The following is a 20,318-nucleotide window of genomic DNA, read 5'->3' as shown; positions in this document are numbered from 1 at the left end:
ACTGCACCATTTTGTTTCTCTCTGTAGCCCACACACTTTTAATATTTAAATAGTAAATCATTAGATATTTCCATTGTATTAATGATGGCAGATTGATTGATTTCCAAGTTGGGGGTGTAGTGAAAACTACACCCCCATATGCCATATCTTGAAATATACAGTACAGATGGGTTAAAAGTAAGTTTCTGTGTTTTGTAACCATACCAAACATAACATTTTAGACTAATTGGTACCCCGGAATTACGTTTACCATGATATGTCTAGTCCATGAGACCAGGCTGCTAACACAGTTCATGAGAATGTAACGAGAATGTAAAAAGAATGCAACGTGGTACGTTTTACTAGCCACATCCCGCCTTCATTCTAGAATGAACCAATGGAAATACAGAAACAGACGTGCACGTAAATAAAGAAGACAAAGTGACCCTACCTCTGTCCGTACACACTTACAGGGCTGGATCTTTTTTTAAATACAGAAACAGACGTGCACGTAAATAAAGAGGGCAAAGTGACCCTACCTCCGTCCGTACACACTTGCAGGTCTGCAGCTTTTGCACAAGCATATCGCGTGCTAGCCAGATTGCTAATTTAGCTAGCTGTAGGCCCTAGCTAGCATCCAATATCTGTTTTCCCCAAAAGTCGTCGACATGTCAGCTTTTTCAGAGGCAGCGTTGGAGAAGAAACTTTCGGAGCTTAGCAACTCCCAACAAAGTGTTCAGACACTGTCACTTTGGCTTATCCATCATAGAAAACACTCTAAGACCATCGTCAACGTTTGGTTCAACGAATTGAAAAAAGGTAATATTAGTTAGTTATAGGTAAAGTATGTTCATCAATATTAACATGTATCTTATATTTAGATATGACCGTGTAGTCATTCATATCAAGTGTAGCTAGCTAACATGTTAACGAACAATTGCCAAGGTTAGCTAGCTTGCAATCTTTTTAGCTAGCTACTGTTAGCTGAACAAGAAATGTTAGCAACTTAGATGGCTAAGCGTTGCAAGTAAACAAACACCAAATGTCGTTGGCCACATCACAATCTACTAAGTGTCATCAATTTATCTAACGTAATCTAAATAACGTCAATTTGTCAGCTACTGGCGGTTGGATACTTTACTAACTAGCTAACTTGTTTGTCAATTGTGTAACTAGCTTACAGTAGTTAACTAATTAAGTSCAAATAAAGGCTAGTTAACAAACTTAACAATAACGCTAGTTCTAACTCGCTGGAACGGTGCTTGGGGATAGTCGGTTAACAATCAACCTGCTAAGGTATTGCTTGAAAGGACAACAAGACTGGCACGAGGCCCCAGTCAAGCCAGCCAGCGGCTAGCTAGGTAACGTTACCTCAAGTCCTTTATGAAGTTGCAATTTAGTTAACTGCTTAGTTAATACARTGCCTTCAGAAAGTATTCCCTTTGAATTATTCCACGTCTTGTTACAGCCTGAATTCCAAGTAGATTGTAGCAAATGTATTGCATGAAATTCAGAAATGTGATTTCCATAAGTATTCACACCCCTGAGTCTGTATTTTGTAGAAGCACCTTTGGCAGTGATTACAGCTTTGCGTCGTCTTGGGTATGAATCAGCTTTACACAACTGGATTCGAAGATTCTCACGTTTTTCCTTGCATATTTACTCAAACTCTGAATTTAGATGGGGAGCGGCTGGGAAGGGCAATCTTCTTTACACAGATTTGCGTTCAGGATTTGCATTCAGGCCAACGAGTGCAATTTGTCTCGACAACAGAATCTTGTTTAAACTGTCATTATGGGTTATTTTGTATGTGTTGATGGGTGAGAATAAAAATCAATTTTGAATTTGGGCTGTAATTCKAGGGGTATGAATACTTTTTGAATTCCATATATCTCAAAGTTGGGTCATTGGAGTGATTGCTCTGATAGTGAATGAGAATGCAGTAACTATTAGCTAGCTACTCATTTGAGTCCTAAAACCAGGTAGAACCCCTCACATTGGGACTCCACTTCACTGTCATATTTCCTAGTATGTTCTACTTAACATCAGGGTGCACTAGGGTCAGTGTTGCTCCCCATAARAAATGTACATGTAAGTGGGTTATAGCTAGCCCAAGATGTTCTTAAGGAGTAATGTTAGTCTCCTTAAGGTCCAAGGACCTTATGTTATTTTCAGAGGTAGACTGGCTCTGGCAGCTACAGTGCATTCGGAAAGTCTAATGCATCTAATAAGATTACAACACTGTTTATCACAGGGAAAATTAGCTAGTAACAGCAAGCTAGCTAGTTAAATTACCATAAATGTTTAATGCTTTTCGACATGTCCCGGAATTAATATAGCTGGTTCAGAGTTCGTTTTGATWTTTCAAACTGCGTGTCCTGATCGCGTCTGTGGGAGGACAAAATCAACATGTTGTCTGGTCAGCATGTTACTCTAAAATGTATTAAATACATTTTTTCCCCCTCAATCTACACACAATACCCCGCTATGACAAAGCTGAAACAGGTTTTTAGAAATTTTAGGAAATGTATTAAATAAAATGGATACCTTATTTACATGAGTATTCAGACCTTTTTGCTTTGAGACTCGAAATTGAGCTCAGGTGCATCCTGTTTCCATTGATCATCCTTGATGTTTCTACAACTTGGAGTCCACCTGTGGCAAATTTTAATTGATTGGACATGATTTGGAAACGCACACACCTGGCTATATAACGTCTCACAGTTGACAGTGCATGTCAGAGCAAGAACCAAGCCACAAGGTCGAAGGAATTGTCCGTAGAGATCCAAGACAGGATTGTGTCGAGTCACAGATCTGGGGAAGGGTATCAAAAATGTCTGCAGCATTGAAGGTCTCCAAGAAGACATGGGCAGCCATCAGTCTTAAATAGGAGAAGTTTGTAACCACCAACTCTTCCTAGAGCTGGCCGCCTGGCCAAACTGAGCCATCGGTGAAGGGCCTTGGTCAGGGAGGAGACGAAGAACCCGATCGTCACTCTGACAGGGCTCTCGAGCTTTCTCTTTTAGATGTGGGACAACCTTCCAGAAGGACAACCATCTCTGCAGCACTCCACCCATCAGGCCTTTATGGTAGAGTGGCCAGATGGAAGCCACTCCTCAGTRAAACGCACATGACAGCCCACTTGGCGTTTGCCAAAAGGCACCTAAAGAATCTCAGACCATGAGAAGCAAGATGTTCTGGTCTGTTGAAACCAAGATTGAACTCTGTGGCCTGAATGCCAAGTGTCACGTCTGGAGCAAACCTGGCACCATCCCTACGGTGAAGGATGTACGAGGCAGCATCATACTGTGGKGATGTTTTTCACCGGCAGGGACTGGGAGACTAGTCAAGATCGAGGCAAAGTTGAACGAAGCGAAGTACAGAGATCCTTGATGAAAACCTGCTCAGGACCTCTGACTAGGGCAAAGTTTCACCTTCCAACAGGACAGAGACCTGAAAATAGCTGTGCAGTGATGCTCCACATCCAACCTGACAGTGCTTGAGGATCTGTTGAGAAGAATGGGAGAAACTCCACAAATACAGGTGTGTCAAACCAAAGACTTGAGGCTGTAATCGCTGCCAAGGTTCTTCAACAATGTACTGAGTAAAGGGTCTGAATACTTATGTAAATGTGTTTCAGGAAATTTGTAATAAATTTGCAAAAATGTCAACTTGTTTTTTGCTTTGTTATGGTGTGTGGATTGAGGAGAAAACAATTTAATCCATTTTAGGATAAGGCTGTAACGTAACAATGTGGAAAAAGTTAAGGGGTCAGAATACTTTATGAATGCACTGTAAATACTACTTCTAAATGTGAATCGATTCTCAATTCCTTTACGGTTCTAGAAACATACTGTACAAATATAAACACAACGTGAAGTGTTGGTTGTCTGTTTCATGAGCTGAAATGAAAGATCCCAGAAATGTTCTTTTCCATAAGATTATTTCTCTAACTTTGCACAAATTTCTTTACATCCCTCTTTGTGAGCCTTTCATTTTTACAAGTTAATACATCCACCTGACAGGGATATCAAGACGCTGATTAAATGGTATTATCATTACACACTTTGTACTGGGACAAAAGGCCACTCTAAAATGTGCAGTTTTGTCATACAATGCACGCAATTGGCATGCTGACTGCAGGAATGTCCACAGGAGCTGTTGCCAGAGAACTGAATGTTAATTTCTCCACCATAAACTGACTCCAATGTCGTTTTGTAGAATTTGGCAGGTAGTTTTGGTGTTTTGCCATGTGAAATCTTGTCAGAAACTGTCTCAGGGAAGATAATCTGCGTTCTCGTCGTCCTCACCAGGGTCTTTGCCTGACTGCACTTTGGCGTCGGAACTGGCGTCAGTGGGCAAATGCTCACCTACCATGGCCACCGGCACGCTGGAGAAGTGTGCTTTTCACGGATGAATCTGTTTCAACTGTATATGGCAGATGGTGTCGTGTGGGTGGGCACTTTGCTCATGTCAACATTGAACATATTGCCCTGTGGAGGCAGTTGGGTTATGGAATTGGCARGCTTAAGCTACAGACAACAATTGCATTTTATTGATGGCAATTTTACGAAATCCTGAGGCCCATTGTCGTGCCATTCATCATCCTCCCCCTCATGTTTCAGCATGGTAATGCACGGCCCCATGTCACAAGGATCTGTACACAATTCCTGGAAGCTGAATGTAATTTCTTCCATGGCCTGCATACTCACCAGACATGTCACCCATTGAGCATGTTTGGGATGCTCTGGATCGCCACGTGCGACAGCATTCAAGTTCCTGCCAATATCCAGCAACTTCGCACAGCTATTGAAGAGTGGGACAACGTTCCACATGCCACAATCAACAGCCTGATCAACTCTATACAAAGATGTTACGCTGCATGAGGCAAATGGTCACACCAGATACTAACTGGTTTTCTGTTCCACGCCCCCTACTTTATAATTTKTTTTTGTAAGATATCTGTGACCAACAGATGCATATCTGTAGTCCCAGTCATGTGAAATCCATAGATTAGAGCCTAATTACTGTATTGCAATTTACTGATTTCCTTCTATGAACTCAGTAAAATCTTTTGAAATTGTTGCGTTTATTCAGTGTAAATCCCTTTTTTGGTTTCATCACATCAAAATAATTGTACAAATGCATAATTGTTTTAACCAGCATTATCGCGGTTGCAACCAACTGTATTTTTCAGTTGCAGCATGTTTCTGACTGCCGTTACACACAGGTGATCGGCGTGCTATGTAGTCCCTCGGTCTTCCGTAAACACTCGCTGTAGCATGGAGTCATGGCCGTGTGGGAACACTAACCCTATGAAGGTGTGTATCAATTTAACTTTTAGTTAAATTGTTATTTCTCGCTGATATGAAAGATACGGTCCTTACGCTTCCAAAACTGTACCGCAGGCGCTGTGCGTTCATGTTCAGACATKAACTAAACTCCCCTGTACAGAAGACTCCTTCGTCCAATGACTTGTGGAATGGAATGGCTTCATCAAGTGGTAGGTTATAGCCTATATGCTTCATGCATCTGTTCAAAATGATTGCAAAGTGACTCTTAGGAAACGTTTTCCAAAAATGTATCTCTGCATCACATCACTGCACATGAGTGATGGGCTATATCTGTGAAATAGGTTGACTGAAATTAGCCAACATTCCCTGCTTTGTCAATGAATGTTCACAATAAAATTACACGGAAACACTAATGGAACTTTTTTTTGTGTGTTTTAAGGATTTCTTACACTACACTGCCACAAGGTCTCAATGATTACAACAGGTTCCCACAGGTATTCAATGACTGCCACATTCAGCTGTAGGGTGGCTAATTAATTATTTTGGTCTTTTGCCATGTGAAATTGATGATGAGATGTTATGTAAAATGTTTTGGGGAAGAGGACAATCTGCATTGTGTATGACATTGCCTACTGATACTTGTAGCTTTCTCTCGTTTTTAAAGCCTACTGCCTAAATACAAATCTGAGCTTTTGTGCTAGTTGAGCTAAGGAGTGTTATTTGATGCGGTCTGTTTTTTTCTTTTGGTTAAAAGAGCCCAATGATATCCCATTTGGGCCTTGGTATTTTGGGAGCTGCTCACTCTTTTCTGTGGACTGGGAATAGCATCTGATGTCTTAGCATTGCCCTGCCTGTAGTCTACTCATGGTTAGTGTACAGGGCAATGGCTTAGTGAGAGAGCCTAGTAGTTTCACTTTGGGCTGATTTTGTTCTCTCACGACAGTAGCCAGGGACGGACATGTCCAGCTGCTTTCTCACGACAGTAGCCAGGGACGGGCATGTCCAGCTGCTCTCTCACGACAATAACCAGGGACGGGCATGGCCAGCTGCTCTCTCACGACAGTAGCCAGGGACGGGCATGTCCAGCTGCTCTCTCACGACAGTAACCAGGGACGGGCATGTCCAGCTGCTCTCTCACGACAGTAGCCAGGGACGGGCATGTCCAGCTGCTCTCTCACGACAGTAGCCAGGGACGGGCATGTCCAGCTGCTCTCTCACGACAGTAACCAGGGACGGGCATGGCCAGCTGCTCTCTCACGACAGTAACCAGGGACGGGCATGTCCAGCTTTTTGTTTACTTAGGCTGATCGCTCAGGGGGAGAAACCTTCAAGGCAGAGCCACCTCCTACAATAGAGCTATATAACACCTGTTTGTCAACTGCGTTATGATGTGTGTGCAATGGAGATTTGGCTATAATATGCAGCATCATACTGTTCTGCTGTTAGTCAGCCAGTGTTGATGTGTTAAGACCTAACTGGGTTCTAAGTTAGTCATGTGTAGTCTGCCTGAGTCCTCCTCTCCCCTGTAACTATTCCTCCGGTCCTTGCTGTAAATGACAATGTGTTCTGTCAACTTGCCTAGTAAAATAAGGGATAAAGGGTATCCTGAGTTGAAACCCAGCAGGAGCATTTGACACTTGCCTCTGTTGCTTTGTGTAAGATCACTCTGCTTTGACTGTTTCCCACACTTGACTGTGATCTGTCTGCAGCCAAGGTATCCAGGAAGCTCACCTTCCTCTACCTTGCCAACGATGTCATCCAGAACAGCAAGAAGAAAGGACCCGAGTTCACCCAGGACTTTGCTCCTGTCATCGTTGATGCCTTCAAACACGTGTCCAGGTGAGATAATCAAACCTGGTTCCCGCTGTTTTAGCTATTGTYGTGGTTTTGGAGCATGAGCCTTCTGATGGTAGTTGGACGTGTGTGTGCAGGGATGGAGAGGATGGATGTAAGAAACAGCTGGGCCGGGTTCTGTCCATCTGGCAGGAGAGAGCTGTGTATGAGAACAACCTATTGGACCAGCTCTCACACGTTCTGCGTAAGTACCCTCCTAACCAACGGACACCTCGGGTGTGTACATAGTCTTAAGTGTTTTCCTTGTCCTGGCCTCCATCTACTCTGATCTGAAAACAGTGTATTCAGACTCATTCCCTTTTTCTACATTTTCTTACATTGCAGCCTTATTCTAAAATTGATTAAATATTATTTTCATGTCTACACACAATACCCCATAATGACAAAGCGAAACAGGTTCAGTTTTTTTATTTTGTATTTATCTTTCTATATCTTTTTTAAAACCGATACCTTAGGTGTTCAGAMCCTTTGCTATGAGACTTGAAATTGAGCTTCGGTGCATCCTGTTTCCATTGATACTTGATGTTTCTACAACTTGATTGGAGCACCTGTGGCAAATTCAATTGATTGTACATGATTTGGAAAGGCACACACCTGTCTATATAACGTCCCACAGTTTACAGTGCATGTCAGAGCAAAAACYAAGCYATRAGGTMRAAGGAATTGTCCGTAGAGCTCCAAGACAGGATTGTGTCGAGTCACAGATCTGGGGAAGGGTAGCAAAAATGTCTGCAGCATTGAAGGTCCCCAAGAACACCGTGGCCGCCATCATTCTTAAATGGAAGAAGTTTGTAACCACCAAGACTCTTCCAAGAGCTCGCCGCCTGGCCAAACTGAGCAATCGGTGGAGAAGGGCCTTGGTCAGGGAGGTGACCAAGTACCCGATCGGCACTCTGACAGAGCTCTAGAGTTCCTCTGTGGAGATGGTTGTCCTTGTGGAAGGTTTTCCCATCTCTGCAGCACTCCACCCATCAGACCCTTATGGTAGTGGCCAGATGGAAGAATCTCCTCAGTAAAAGGCACATGACAGCCCGCTTGGATTTTGCCAAAAGGCACCTAAAGGACTCGCAGACCATGAGAAACAAGATTCTCTGGTCTGATGAAACCAAGATTGAACTCTTTGCCCTGAATGCCAAGTGTCACGTCTGGAGGAGACCTGGCACTACCCCTACAGTAAAGTGTGATATTGGTAGCAGCAGCATGCTTTGGGAATGTTTTTCAGCGGCAGGCCTGGGAGACTAGTCAGGATCGAGGGAAAGATGAACGGAGCAAAGTACAGAGATCCTTAATGAGKGGCAGGGCCGAGTGGGGGTGGATTTTTTTCCAATTTTGACAGATGTGCATTGCGTTAACCAGCCTGATAGCTCACTTCCAATCTGGTTAATTTCTCTAAACTATGAATAGAATAGGAATTGAGTTTTATAGGCCTACTCAGTCTGCCTCTAACTGACCTATACCATAGTAAACCATATAGCCCATCTATCCTGTTTAAAAAAGATTGAAGACGAACTGAATTTGGTTCCATTTCAACATTTAWAAGTGAAACCAAATTGCTGATATAATTTGTATGTTACAAATAGCCTAGTACACACACTGAAACTTGTTCAAAGCAAAAGGCTATTGCACAGGAAAAACATGGACGATTGGGTGCATCGCAAATTCCGAACTGCTTGACAGCAACATAATAAACTAAAGCACTGATCATAGGGGATGATTTCAGAATGACTGCTAAGGCTTGATCATACATTTAATTGGGTAACCTAGCCTACAAAAATGTAACTCTCCATATGTTCAAATAAAAAAAACTGATTTTAACATGACATCAATAACGCAGCCACATCCCGAGTCCCCGGTGCCGATGCGTTCAGAGATCAAGATGCTTTAGTATTTCATTTTAAAAGCTCCTACCGAGAGAACAAACACTTTTCAGTGTGCACAAAAATAAAATTACTTTTTTCAAATATGTAGCCTACGATGCCATTCTCGATCATTTTAGGGAGAACAAACTACTTGGCCTACATTTGAACACCTCGGCAGAAGCTTTGCTATTCGGCGTCTTCCCAATTAAGTAGCCTAGTTTTTGTTAGGCCCTAGTTCTCTTCAAGTAGTCAAGCACTAGGGCAGCCCACCTCTTCCAATGCATTGTGGAAAAGTGTGCATCAAATTCTACTAGATGACGATATGAAATAAGTAGAACATCCTGGCATTTTGAAACACTTGATTTTAGAGAATTCACATAGTTAAAAAAAAAGAAGTAATTTCTTATACTGGGAATGAGTGAAGTTACTGCGTTGTTCCTGCTAGTCGTTGATTTCGGCAGCGCATCCCTAGATCTTATTGATCAGCTGAAATGAGTGACATCTAGGAATTTATACTAGATTTTTTAAATGTCACATTCTGTTAAACTTTTTTTTAAATTGCGTACTCAATTGGCCTACTAGGACGGAGGTATGTGTATTCAGACATGGCCAGTGTCAAAGGATGTGACATAGTGTTCATATCAGTGTGTTGTCATCTTCCCATGAGCGCTCACCCTGTATCCATGTTCCACAGTGGGCGAGAAGGCCAAGAAGAGGCCGTATGAGGAGATTCAACTGGACGACCAGAACCTGGCCTCCCAGAGCTCCCCAGCAGAGCCCCCACAGGTACAGGCCAACCCAAGACCTCACAGGGGGGTGGACTGGACTGTGTGTGAGGGGGCTGTTTAATGGCTAGGTTCAGTCAACCGATCTGAGGTTCTTTCTGTCGTTGCATTTACCTCTTCGTATCCCACTTGATGTTTTTTTGTATCCGCATGGCTTTAAGAAGAGTTTCTTTGTTAGTTCCTTGTTTTCTTAGATGTTTGGCCTGCTTTCTAACTGCAATGTGGGGATCTGTCCCCATCTGTCATTTCTTCCTTCTCTTCTCCCGTTCTTCCTCACTCTCCACCTTCCCTCTTTTTCTACCCCTCACTCTCAGACGGCAGAGTTAATCCGTGCCCTGCAGGAACTGGAGAATGCAGCCACTGGGGACTCGGCGCTGTGCCAGCGGATCTCCTGCCTGCCTGCTGAGGTGCTGGACACGTCACTACTGCACAGGATCACAGGTGGGCCCTGGCATACACTTCTATCCCACACTCTTGCACTARCTACAGTCAGCCCTGTGGAATGCTCCCGAGTGCCGCTGTTGGCAGGGGTGGTCAGGAGGGTGGTTCTACTCCAGAGCGAGGCTTGGCCGTTGAACTACTGCTGTGCTGACCCCTGCAAGTGCCCTAGCTCTGTATAACCTAGTTTTTGATGTTTCGGGGAACGTGTTAGTGTCTTCTGAAATCTACGACAGACACCATACTTACAGTTTGTTTAACTGTTGAACTGACGATTAGTTGGCCCTACAATTAGCAAGTTTCTCAATCACATACAGTACATTTGGAAAGTATTTAGACCCCTTGACGTTTTCCACATTTTGTTACGTTACAGCCTTATTCTAAAATTGACTAAATTGTCCCCCCCATCAATCTACACACTACCTCATTGTGACAAAGCAAAAACAGGTTTTTGGATGTTTTTGCGTAGTTTTATAAATATCACATTTCCATTAGTATTCAGACCCTTTACTCAGTACTTTGTTGAAGCACCTTTGGCAGCATTACAGTCTTGGGTATGATGCTACAAGCTTGGCACACCTGTATTTTGGGAGTTTCTCCCATTCTCCTCTGTAGAAACTCTCAAGCTCAGGTTAGATGGGGAGCGTTGCTGCACATCTATTTTCAGGTCTCTCCAGAGATGTTCGATCGGTTTCAAGTCCGGGCTCTGACTGTGCCACTCGGACATACAAAGACGTGTCCCGAAGTCCCTGCTGCATTGTCTTTGCTCTTTGCTTAGGGTCATTGTCCTGTTGGAAGGTGAACCTTCGACCCAGTCTGAGGTCCTGAGCGCTCTGGAGCAGGTTTTCATCAAGGATCTTTCTGTACTTTGCTCCGTTCGTCTTTCCCTCGATCCTGACTAGTCTCCCGGTCCCTGCCGCTGAAAAACATCCCCATAGCATGATGCTGCCACCATGCTTCACCGTAGGGATGGTGCCAGGTTTCTTCCAGATGTGACGCTTGGCATTCAGGCCAAAGAGTTCAATCTTGGTTTCATCAGACCAGAGAATCTTGTTTCTCATGGTCTGAGAGTCCTTTAGGTGCCTTTTGGTAAACTCCAAGCGGGCTGTCATGTGACTTTTTTTAGTGAAGAGTGGCTTCTGTCTGGCCACTACCAAAGATGCCTGATGGGTGGAGTGCTGCAGAGACGGTTGTACTTCTGGAAGGTTCTCCCATCACCAGAGGAATTCTGGACCTCTGTCAGTGAAYGTCTGGTTCTTGGTCACCTCCCTGACCAAGGCCCTTCTCCCATGATTGCTCAATTTGGCTGGGCGGCCAGCTCTAGGATGATTCTTGGTGGTTCTAAACTTCCATTTAAGAATGGAGGCCACAGTGTTCTTGGGGACCTTCAAAGCTGCAGACATTTTTTGGTACCCTTCCCCAGATCTGTGCCCTGACACAATCCTGTCTCGGCACTCTAGGTACAATTCCTTCGACMTCATGGCTTGGTTTTTTTCTCTGACATGCACTGTYAATTGGGGTACCTTTTATATAGACAGGTGTGCCTTTCCAAATCATGTCCAATCAATTGAATTTACTACAGGTGGACTCCAATTAGGGTTGCAAATGGTCGGAAACTTTCTGGTAAATTTCCGGAAGCTTTCCTTTGAAGTTTGGGGAATTTTGTTTTAATTCATCAAAGTGGGATACACAAGGCAATTCTAGGTCTTGTGGCTTATTTTGGTTAAACTATCCCCAATTCAATGGAATTGCAACCCTCTGCATGCACAGTGTACTCTTCCATCACATGTACAGCTGATTCTCAAGATCTTGCACACTAATGAGATGCTATTGAGCCCACACTACTACACTGTCTGTGCCAAGGACTACATGCTTTCTGGTAAGTTTTGATTACAATACTGGGTGAGGTGAATATATTTTAAGACGAGATTAAAAAAATTAAAAAAATAGTAGCCTACAGCAAAGTGTGTTTAAATCTTTTCTGCTAGTTAGTTTTTGCTACCATGTTGGTTTTAGCTTGCTTGAGCCTGCTGAGTGTTAATTCACCTGTTTCCATACATGCTTAATTTAAAACATTCATCTTACAAAGGAGTTGTTTAATCTAACTGCCTAACTATATATCTATACATGGAATTGTATTTGTTTTTTTTACTCATTTTTTCCCTCCTTATCTTTACAGGAAAATGCCACTGACACGATCTGATGTGTGGAGACATATCACTGCAGCTAATGTAGGAGGAAAAGCTACAGTGGGGAGAACAAGTATTTGATACACTGCCAATTTTGCAGGTTTTCCTACTTACAAAGCATTGTTAGACGTCTGTCATTTTTATCATAGGTACACTTCAACTGTGAGAGACGGAATCTAAAACAAAAATCCAGAAAATCACATTGTATGATTAAGTAATTAATTTGCATTTTATTGCATGACATAAGTATTTGATCACCTACCAACCAGTAAGAATTCCGGCTCTCACAGACCTAGTTTTTTCTTAAGAAGCCCTCCGTTCTCCACTCATTACCTGTATTAACTGCACCTGTTTGAACTCGTTACCTGTATAAAAGACACCTGTCCACACACTCAATCAAACAGACTCCAACCTCTCCACAATGGCCAAGACCAGAGAGCTGTGTAAGGACATCAGGGATAAAATTGTAGACCTGCACAAGGCTGGGATGGGCTACAGGACAATAGGCAAGCAGCTTTGTAGAAGGCAAAAACTGTTGGCGCAATATTAGAAAATGGAAGACGTTCAAGATGACGGTCAATCACCCTCGGTCTGGGCTCTATGCCAAGATCTCACCTCGTGGGGCATCAATGATCATGAGGAAGGTRAGGGATCAGCCCAGAACTACACGGCAGGACCTGGTCAATGACCTGAAGAGAGCTGGGACCACAGTCTCAAAGAAAACCATTAATAACACACTACGCCGTCATGGATTAAAATCCTGCAGCGCACGCAAGGTCCCCCTGCTCAAGCCAGCGCATGTCCATGCCCGTCTGAGGTTTGCCAATGACCATCTGGATGATCCAGAGGAGGAATGGGAGAAGGTCATGTGGTCTGATGAGACAAAAATAGAGCTTTTTGGTCTAAACTCCACTCGCCGTGTTTGGAGGAGGAAGAAGGATGAGTACAACCCCAAGAACACCATCCCAACCGTGAAGCATGGAGGTGGAAACATCATTCTTTGGGGATGCTTTCTGCAAAGGGGACAGGACAACTGCACCGTATTGAGGGGAGGATGGATGGGGCCATGTATCGCGAGATCTTGACCAACAACCTCCTTCCCTCAGTAAGAGCATTGAAGATGGGTCGTGGCTGGGTCTCCCAGCATGACAACGACCCGAAACACACAGCCAGGGCAACTAAGGAGTGGCTCCGTAAGAAGCATCTCAAGGTCCTGGAGTGGCCTAGCCAGTCTCCTGACCTGAACCCAATAGAAAATCTTTGGAGGGAGCTGAAAGTCCGTATTGCCCAGCGACAGCCCCAAAACCTAAAGGATCTGGAGAAAGTCTGTATGGAGGAGTGGGCCAAAATCCCTGCTGCAGTGTGTCCAAACCTGGTCAAGAACTACAGGAAACGTATGATCTCTGTAATTGCAAACAAAGGTTTCTGTACCAAATATTAAGTTCTGCTTTTCTGATGTATCAAATACTTATGTCATGCAATAAAATGCAAATTAATTACTTAAAAATCATACAATGTGATTTTCTGGATTTTTTGTTTTAGATTCCGTCTCTCACAATTGAAGTGTACCTATGATAAAAAATGACAGACCTCTACATGCTTTGTAAGTAGGAAAACCTGCAAAATCGGCAGTGTATCAAATACTTGTTCTCCCCACTGTATGTACATTTGCAAATACTGTGAAGAATGCAACAAAGATGCAGAATCATCTGGCCAAGTGCATAAAGTTCCCTCAGCGCTCACAACAAGCAACCTCTGACAGAAGTTCCTCTACTTCTGTTCGAGGTGAAAGTGATGAATCAGACACTATCAATAGCAACAGCACATGGTCCTCCTGGAATCAAAGTTTTTTGGTTTTGTTTTACTCAATAGAGGAACGTAGTCAGAGAAATGCTGATGAATGTCTTGCTCAAGCTGTGTATGCAACTCACCTCTGCTCACAGGCAATGAGGATTGGAAGAGATTTTGTTTTCTCATCCTGTCTGATGTTCAGACTCTGCTTGCAGATGTAAGAGAAGAAATCTGTACTGCCCTGCCCACTTCACTGTTGGTCCAAGCAGAGGAAACTGCAGTTCTGAAATGCATCAAAAAGCGTGAAGACTTCTGCCTGAAGTCCATACATGMCACAGCGTACGTGTTGGACCCCAAGTATGCTGGCAAGAGTATCCTGTCTGGTGCAGAGATCAACAAGGCCTATGGTGTCATCACTACCGTGTCTCGCCACCTTGGCCTGGATAAGGGCAAGGTTCTTGGCAGTCTGGCGAAGTACACTTCCAAGCAAGGGCTTTGGGATGGAGATGCAATATGGCAGTCGTGCCAACATATCTCATCAGCCACCTGGTGGAAGGGACTGTGTGGATCTGAGGCTCTTTCCCCTGTTGCCTCCATCATCCTCTGAATCCCACAAACATCAGCCGCCTCAGAGCGCAACTGGTCCTTGTTTGGGAACACACACCAAAGCACGCAACAGGCTGACCAATACATGGGTTGAAAAATCGGTGGCCATCCAGGCAAATTTGAGGCTTTTTGAGCCTGACAACGAGCCATCCTCAAGGTTGGAAAGGGACATGAGGCCTCAGTCTGATGTTCAAGAGGTGGACATTGAGGAGGTCCAGGGAGAAGACATGGAAGACAACCAAAGCTTTACTTTCTAGACTCATTTTACAGATGTTAAAAATACTTTTGGGAGATGCGATGGATCATTCAAAATTATCTTTTGTTCAGTGAAAACATCCCATGTGAAGAGTCAAGTCATTTAATTAAAGTTCAATTTGTAACAATTGTTTTTTTATTTCTATTGGCAGGATTTAATCATTTGCAATTGTCCACTTAAGGTAAAATGTTTGTCTCCATATATGGTAAATATATCCAATGCAAAAAATATCTACATTTTTAAATGGTATTAATATTAATTCCCATACTTTACCATGGAAAGTTTCCACCTCTGGATATTCCCCAAAATGTCCAACCCTAACTCCAATCAAGCTGTAGAAACATCTCACGGATGATCAATGGGGAGGCAGGTAGCCTAGTGGTTAGAGCGTTGGACTATTAACCGAAAAGTTGCAAGATCGAATCCCCTAGCTGACTAGGTAAAAATATGTCATTCTGCCCCTGAACAAGGCAGTTAACCCACTGTTCCTAGGCCGTYATTGAAAATAAGAATTTGTTCTTAACTGACTTGCCTCGTTAAATAAAGGTAAAATGGAAACAGGATGCAACTGAGGTAAATTGAGTCTCATAGCAAGTGTCTGAATACTTATTTCAGTTTTATTTGTAATACATTTCCCAAAATTTCTAAACCTGTTTTCACTTAGTCATTAGGGTGTGTAGATGAGGGAAAGAAAATATTTAATTTTAGAATAAAGCTGTAATGCAGCAAAATGAGGAAAAGGTTAAGTGGTCTGAATACTTTCTAGACTCATTTTACTTTCTAGACTCATTTTACAGATGTTAAAAATACTCAGTCAGCCACAAATGATAAAGGGCTGTTAGGTTGGAGACGTAACGAAAGGCTCTTAAGTCCTCACCCGATTTACCTAAATGCTCATTACAACCACCCTGTCAGTGCTTGATATCGTTTGTCATCATTGGAGACACTCACTTGTCGCAATTAACCCATTCAGCTGAAATGAAAGCCTTATCTCCTCCCTGTCTCAGATAAAGAGCAGGGTGAGCGCCTGTCCAGGCTGGTGGAAGAGGCTTGCATGCTGCTGGCAGACTACAGCGGACGTTTGGCGGCAGAGGTCGATGACCGGCGGCAGCTCACACGCACGCTCACCCTGTTTCTACACAGCCAGAGGGATGGCCTGGCCCAGAACGAGCAGAAACTAGAAGTGCGTAAATCATCTCTTTATTTTTTCACTACACTCTTCTCATTCTCCAGCTTCATTCTGTCTCTCTCACATGTTCTGTTTTTGTAGCAGGATTTTTCCTCAGTTTGTATCCTGTATCCCCTCAGCCTTTCAGGTGGTGTGCTTTGAATGTTTCCAATTGAATCGAATGTGGACTGCTCACATTTTGCCACAAGCAACACTTCTGAAGTATCATGTTCTGTCCCTTATTGAGTAAAACTTTAATGGGACAAAAACATTTTTATTTGGCCATGTCCAAACTTGAGATGCACGCTTAACTGGAGCTGTCATGCTAATCCTGAATTGATGTCAGTGGGAGATTTGCACAACAGTTTGAGTTAGATGTTTACCTCAAGTTAGGATTCAAGTCATTATGCCTCTCTCCACTTTCCAGTGCTGTCATCCACATGATTAGTACAGGCCCACAATGCTTTAGCGAAGATGACATCTCTCACCCCATTACTTGCAGAACAACTACAATCTATTTCCATTGGTTTCTAATACACGGTGGAGGTAAAATGTGTGTGTATTTGCAATTGCTGAATGCATAACTGTCCAGCCTTTACCCACAGGAAGTCGGCAAGATCAAGTATTCTGGTCTATGTATCTGCAGTTMAACAAATCTCTTGTAATAAAGAAAAAAAAAGAGAATAAAAATGAATCTGAGTGCTGTTATTTGCTTTTACTTGTGTGCATATTGGTGGTGGTGGGTTGAATGACTCCAGTCCTATTTAATAGACCTCTTGAGTTATGGTATTACATAATACATTAAACTCTTAAGCATAAAACTCAACTTCACCTGTTATGTTATCGCATACACATTACATATTTTTGTATATCTAAACCCAAATACTTTACATTGGAAATAGCCATTGAGCTCATAGCTTCAAAGTAGACCAGAGAAATGGKATTGAATGCCGTTTAAAAGTTCTACACAATGCACAAAGTTATGACAGACAGGTTCACATGATRTTTGTTAATTTATTTTAAGTGCATTTAGGTGTGGTTAGTGTTATAACCTCTTACTCATACTGGGGTAGTAAAAGTGTCTGAAGTCATGTTAAGCAGGTGTATAAATGGTGACCATTTATACTGGTCTTCAAATATGATTTTGGTTTCCTCAATTTGAATTGTGAAGCCCCTAAACCAGGTGTGGGCCACTTGCCCTAGGGGGCTGTAGTATGTGCAGGCTTTTGTTGCAGCCCAGCACTAACACACCAAATCACTAATACTGGGTAACCCCTAATAGAAAATGTTGTTTAATCGGGTGTTAGAGCCAGGCTGGAAGAAAAAGCTGAATGCTGCAGCTCCCCAGGACTTGAGTTGCCCACCACCTTTCCCTAAACACATGCCTCTTTGTGTCAGTACTATTGGCTATGGCTATTTTCTGACTTACCATGTCTGTTTACACCGGCAGCCTAATTCTGATATTTTCCTCTAATTGGTCTTTTGACCAATCACAGCTCTTTCAGAGCTGATCTGATTGGTCAGAAGCTCTTTCAGAGCTGATCTGATTGGTCAGAAGACCAATAATTGAAAAATATCAGAATTGGGCTGCCTGTGTAAACAGGGGTAGTTTAACTCTTCCATTCTGAGGATAGGGGGTTGACCTAGTATTTACCCATTTGTGTAGGGGAGTCATACACTTCAGTTAAGGGGTTGTTTCCAAACTGGGCCTTTGTTACAGGCCTTAGCATATCCTTGACTTGCCTATAAGGTTTAATTTCTCCCATACTGTACCATTCATTTGGCTTTAATGCTTATTTGAATATTTAGATTTGTCACACTGCACTAAAAATAGATAAGGAAACGCCTCTGTTTTTCTCTGTAGTAAATACATGACTGGATCAAACACTAGTTTCTGTCACTTCAAATTTAATGAAAGGATTTCATAGCTCACAACTAATGCCAGAATGGCTATAGTAAAGTTCTTTCAGAAATATTTCCCTTGCCATCAATGCTGTGAGGTTGAAGTAGGGTGATAGTTTTCAGTTCAAGAAACAATTCCTAACACAAACTAGTAATATAAAACTATGGAGAAAGAATGCACAGCACAGTGTCCACTCACTAATCTATACTTTAATATGTTCTAATGCCACTTAAAGTAAATAGGACTTCACAATGAAACCGAAATTATTGAATGTCATCAGTTTACTCTGATGTGCCCAAGTTACTTTGTAAACCCTCCCTTTCCCTAACCATTGTGCTAAAAGGTTATGTCTAATAATTGAACAGTGTATCCCACTCGAAGTATGTTGTACAAAACATATCACATCACTCTTCATACCTACTCTTGTTTCAGGAGTACAAGCACAAGCTGGCACGGGTAACCCAGGTACGGAAGGAGCTGCGTACTCGTCTCARCAACCTACCAGACCTCGCTCTGCTCCCCAGTGTGACCAGTGGACATTTGCACCTGCCCTCATCTGGTGTCGAACTTTATGACCCCACAGCCTGACAGTTCACCTGTGCTTTTCACCCTTGACTGACCACCCACCCTCTGATTGACACATCTCTCACCATATCGTTTAACATCTGGACTTCACTTAGTGGACATCAGAGTCACTTAATAACCTTTGATTGACGCATCTCCCAACCTAACATGGCCCATGTCCATCTTGCCATTGCGCTACTTACTGTTTGACCTAGGCTCTCACCTATCTTTCCCCATGTAGTCATGTTTATCATTGCTCCCTGATTGACACTGTCCATGCCTCTCTTACCAGTCATGTCATCCCTCCTATTTGCCAATAATCCCTCTTATTCTTTTCATAACAATAGATCATTCGTCTGATATATAATATATATAGAATTGATATATCCTATGCTTTCACATCTATTGATATTTATTGAAAGGCATGACCCAGGTTTTCCATACATAATGAACTCTCTTTCTTCCCCTATTCTATTCTTCCTCTGAATACATGGGAATACAGTGATTCCCTCTTGGCTTTTACCGACAGTCTTCCCATGATATTCCTCTTCTGTTTTCCCCTCTCTATCTAACCYCAACCTCCCCAAAATGGTCAGGAAGATATTGTTGTGATATTATTTTTGTATCGACAGGTATAGTGAATTTATATAGCACCAGAAATTGTATACTGAAGTTGTCCCAATGAATACATCCCCTCTGTATTGTATCATTATAATCAGCTGCAGTATTTTATTACATATTATTATCTTTGTGTTCTTTTATAACTGCTCTAAAGTATTCCCATTATGTGGACACAGCTCATGGATTTTAGATCTTGCTCTTGGGTGCTTCACTAATAGCAGGGATTGTTGCTGTTTAAGTTCTATATCAATGGCCTTAAAATAATTAAGCATGTTCAGAGAAGTTCTCTTGCCCAGATTTAATTGTAAAATTAAATAGTTGGGAAATGTTAGGTTACTGTTAAAAGTAACAGGTTTGAATATGTTTCACTTGTTTTGAGMAAAGCTTTTGAGAACAGAAACATGCATTGTTCATTGTAAACATTGTTCTTGAAGCGGATAACCAATTTATTTATTTTTACCACATAGACAAAGTTGCATGTAAATACTTGGAACCAATTGGTTTTATCTTGTATTGTCGTTATGGGCTCTCCAAGACCTGCTAGTCATTCCAAAAAATCTTTGAGTCTCATTGCAGATGCAGCTTTATAGAAGTTGAAGGTCTTCATAATAGTTGAAGCCTTTCCCATTTTGGAACAAGTGAGTTGAGACATCAGTGTTGTGTGCTTGTTTACTGTATTATTTACTGCCCCTTGGTTTTAACTTCTAGTGAATGATGTTCAGCCGCCTATGACAGCTATGCCCTTTAAAGAACTTGAAGGGGCCCACTGTTTGCAAAACCATACCTTATAACTTACTTGACTGAATTGTAAGTGTTCATTGAAACACATTGTTGTAACGCGTTCAGTTCTCAGAACCAAATAAACAGCAAAACAGAGGATAATCTATCAAGACTTGTTGTCATGTTTGTCTGCATCAATCCAGAATTATTTATTCTGGGGTGATTATTACCTGTAGTTTTAAAATGTGCACGTGTACTTACAGTGACACATGACCTCTAAAAATACAGTAC

General features: G+C 42.4%; 1 protein-coding gene across 1 annotated transcript; it reads left to right on the top strand.

Annotated features, from left to right (window-relative positions):
* The first annotated feature begins 338 nt into the window (after positions 1 to 338).
* Positions 339 to 20,193, top strand: LOC112068394 (regulation of nuclear pre-mRNA domain-containing protein 1A). The gene is made up of 7 exons (XM_024135538.1): positions 339 to 798; positions 6,983 to 7,112; positions 7,205 to 7,311; positions 9,681 to 9,772; positions 10,086 to 10,212; positions 16,059 to 16,234; positions 18,555 to 20,193. Exons 1-7 carry the CDS (start codon positions 648 to 650, stop codon positions 18,708 to 18,710), a joined length of 939 nt encoding a protein of 312 aa, XP_023991306.1. The 5' UTR covers positions 339 to 647; the 3' UTR covers positions 18,711 to 20,193.
* The last annotated feature ends 125 nt before the right edge of the window (positions 20,194 to 20,318 follow it).

This window comes from Salvelinus sp. IW2-2015, unplaced genomic scaffold, assembly GCF_002910315.2.
Source record: "Salvelinus sp. IW2-2015 unplaced genomic scaffold, ASM291031v2 Un_scaffold495, whole genome shotgun sequence".
NCBI classification, from domain to species: domain Eukaryota; kingdom Metazoa; phylum Chordata; class Actinopteri; order Salmoniformes; family Salmonidae; genus Salvelinus; species Salvelinus sp. IW2-2015.
Note: the sequence above shows the minus strand (reverse complement) of the source record. Positions and strands in the feature narration are given on the sequence as shown.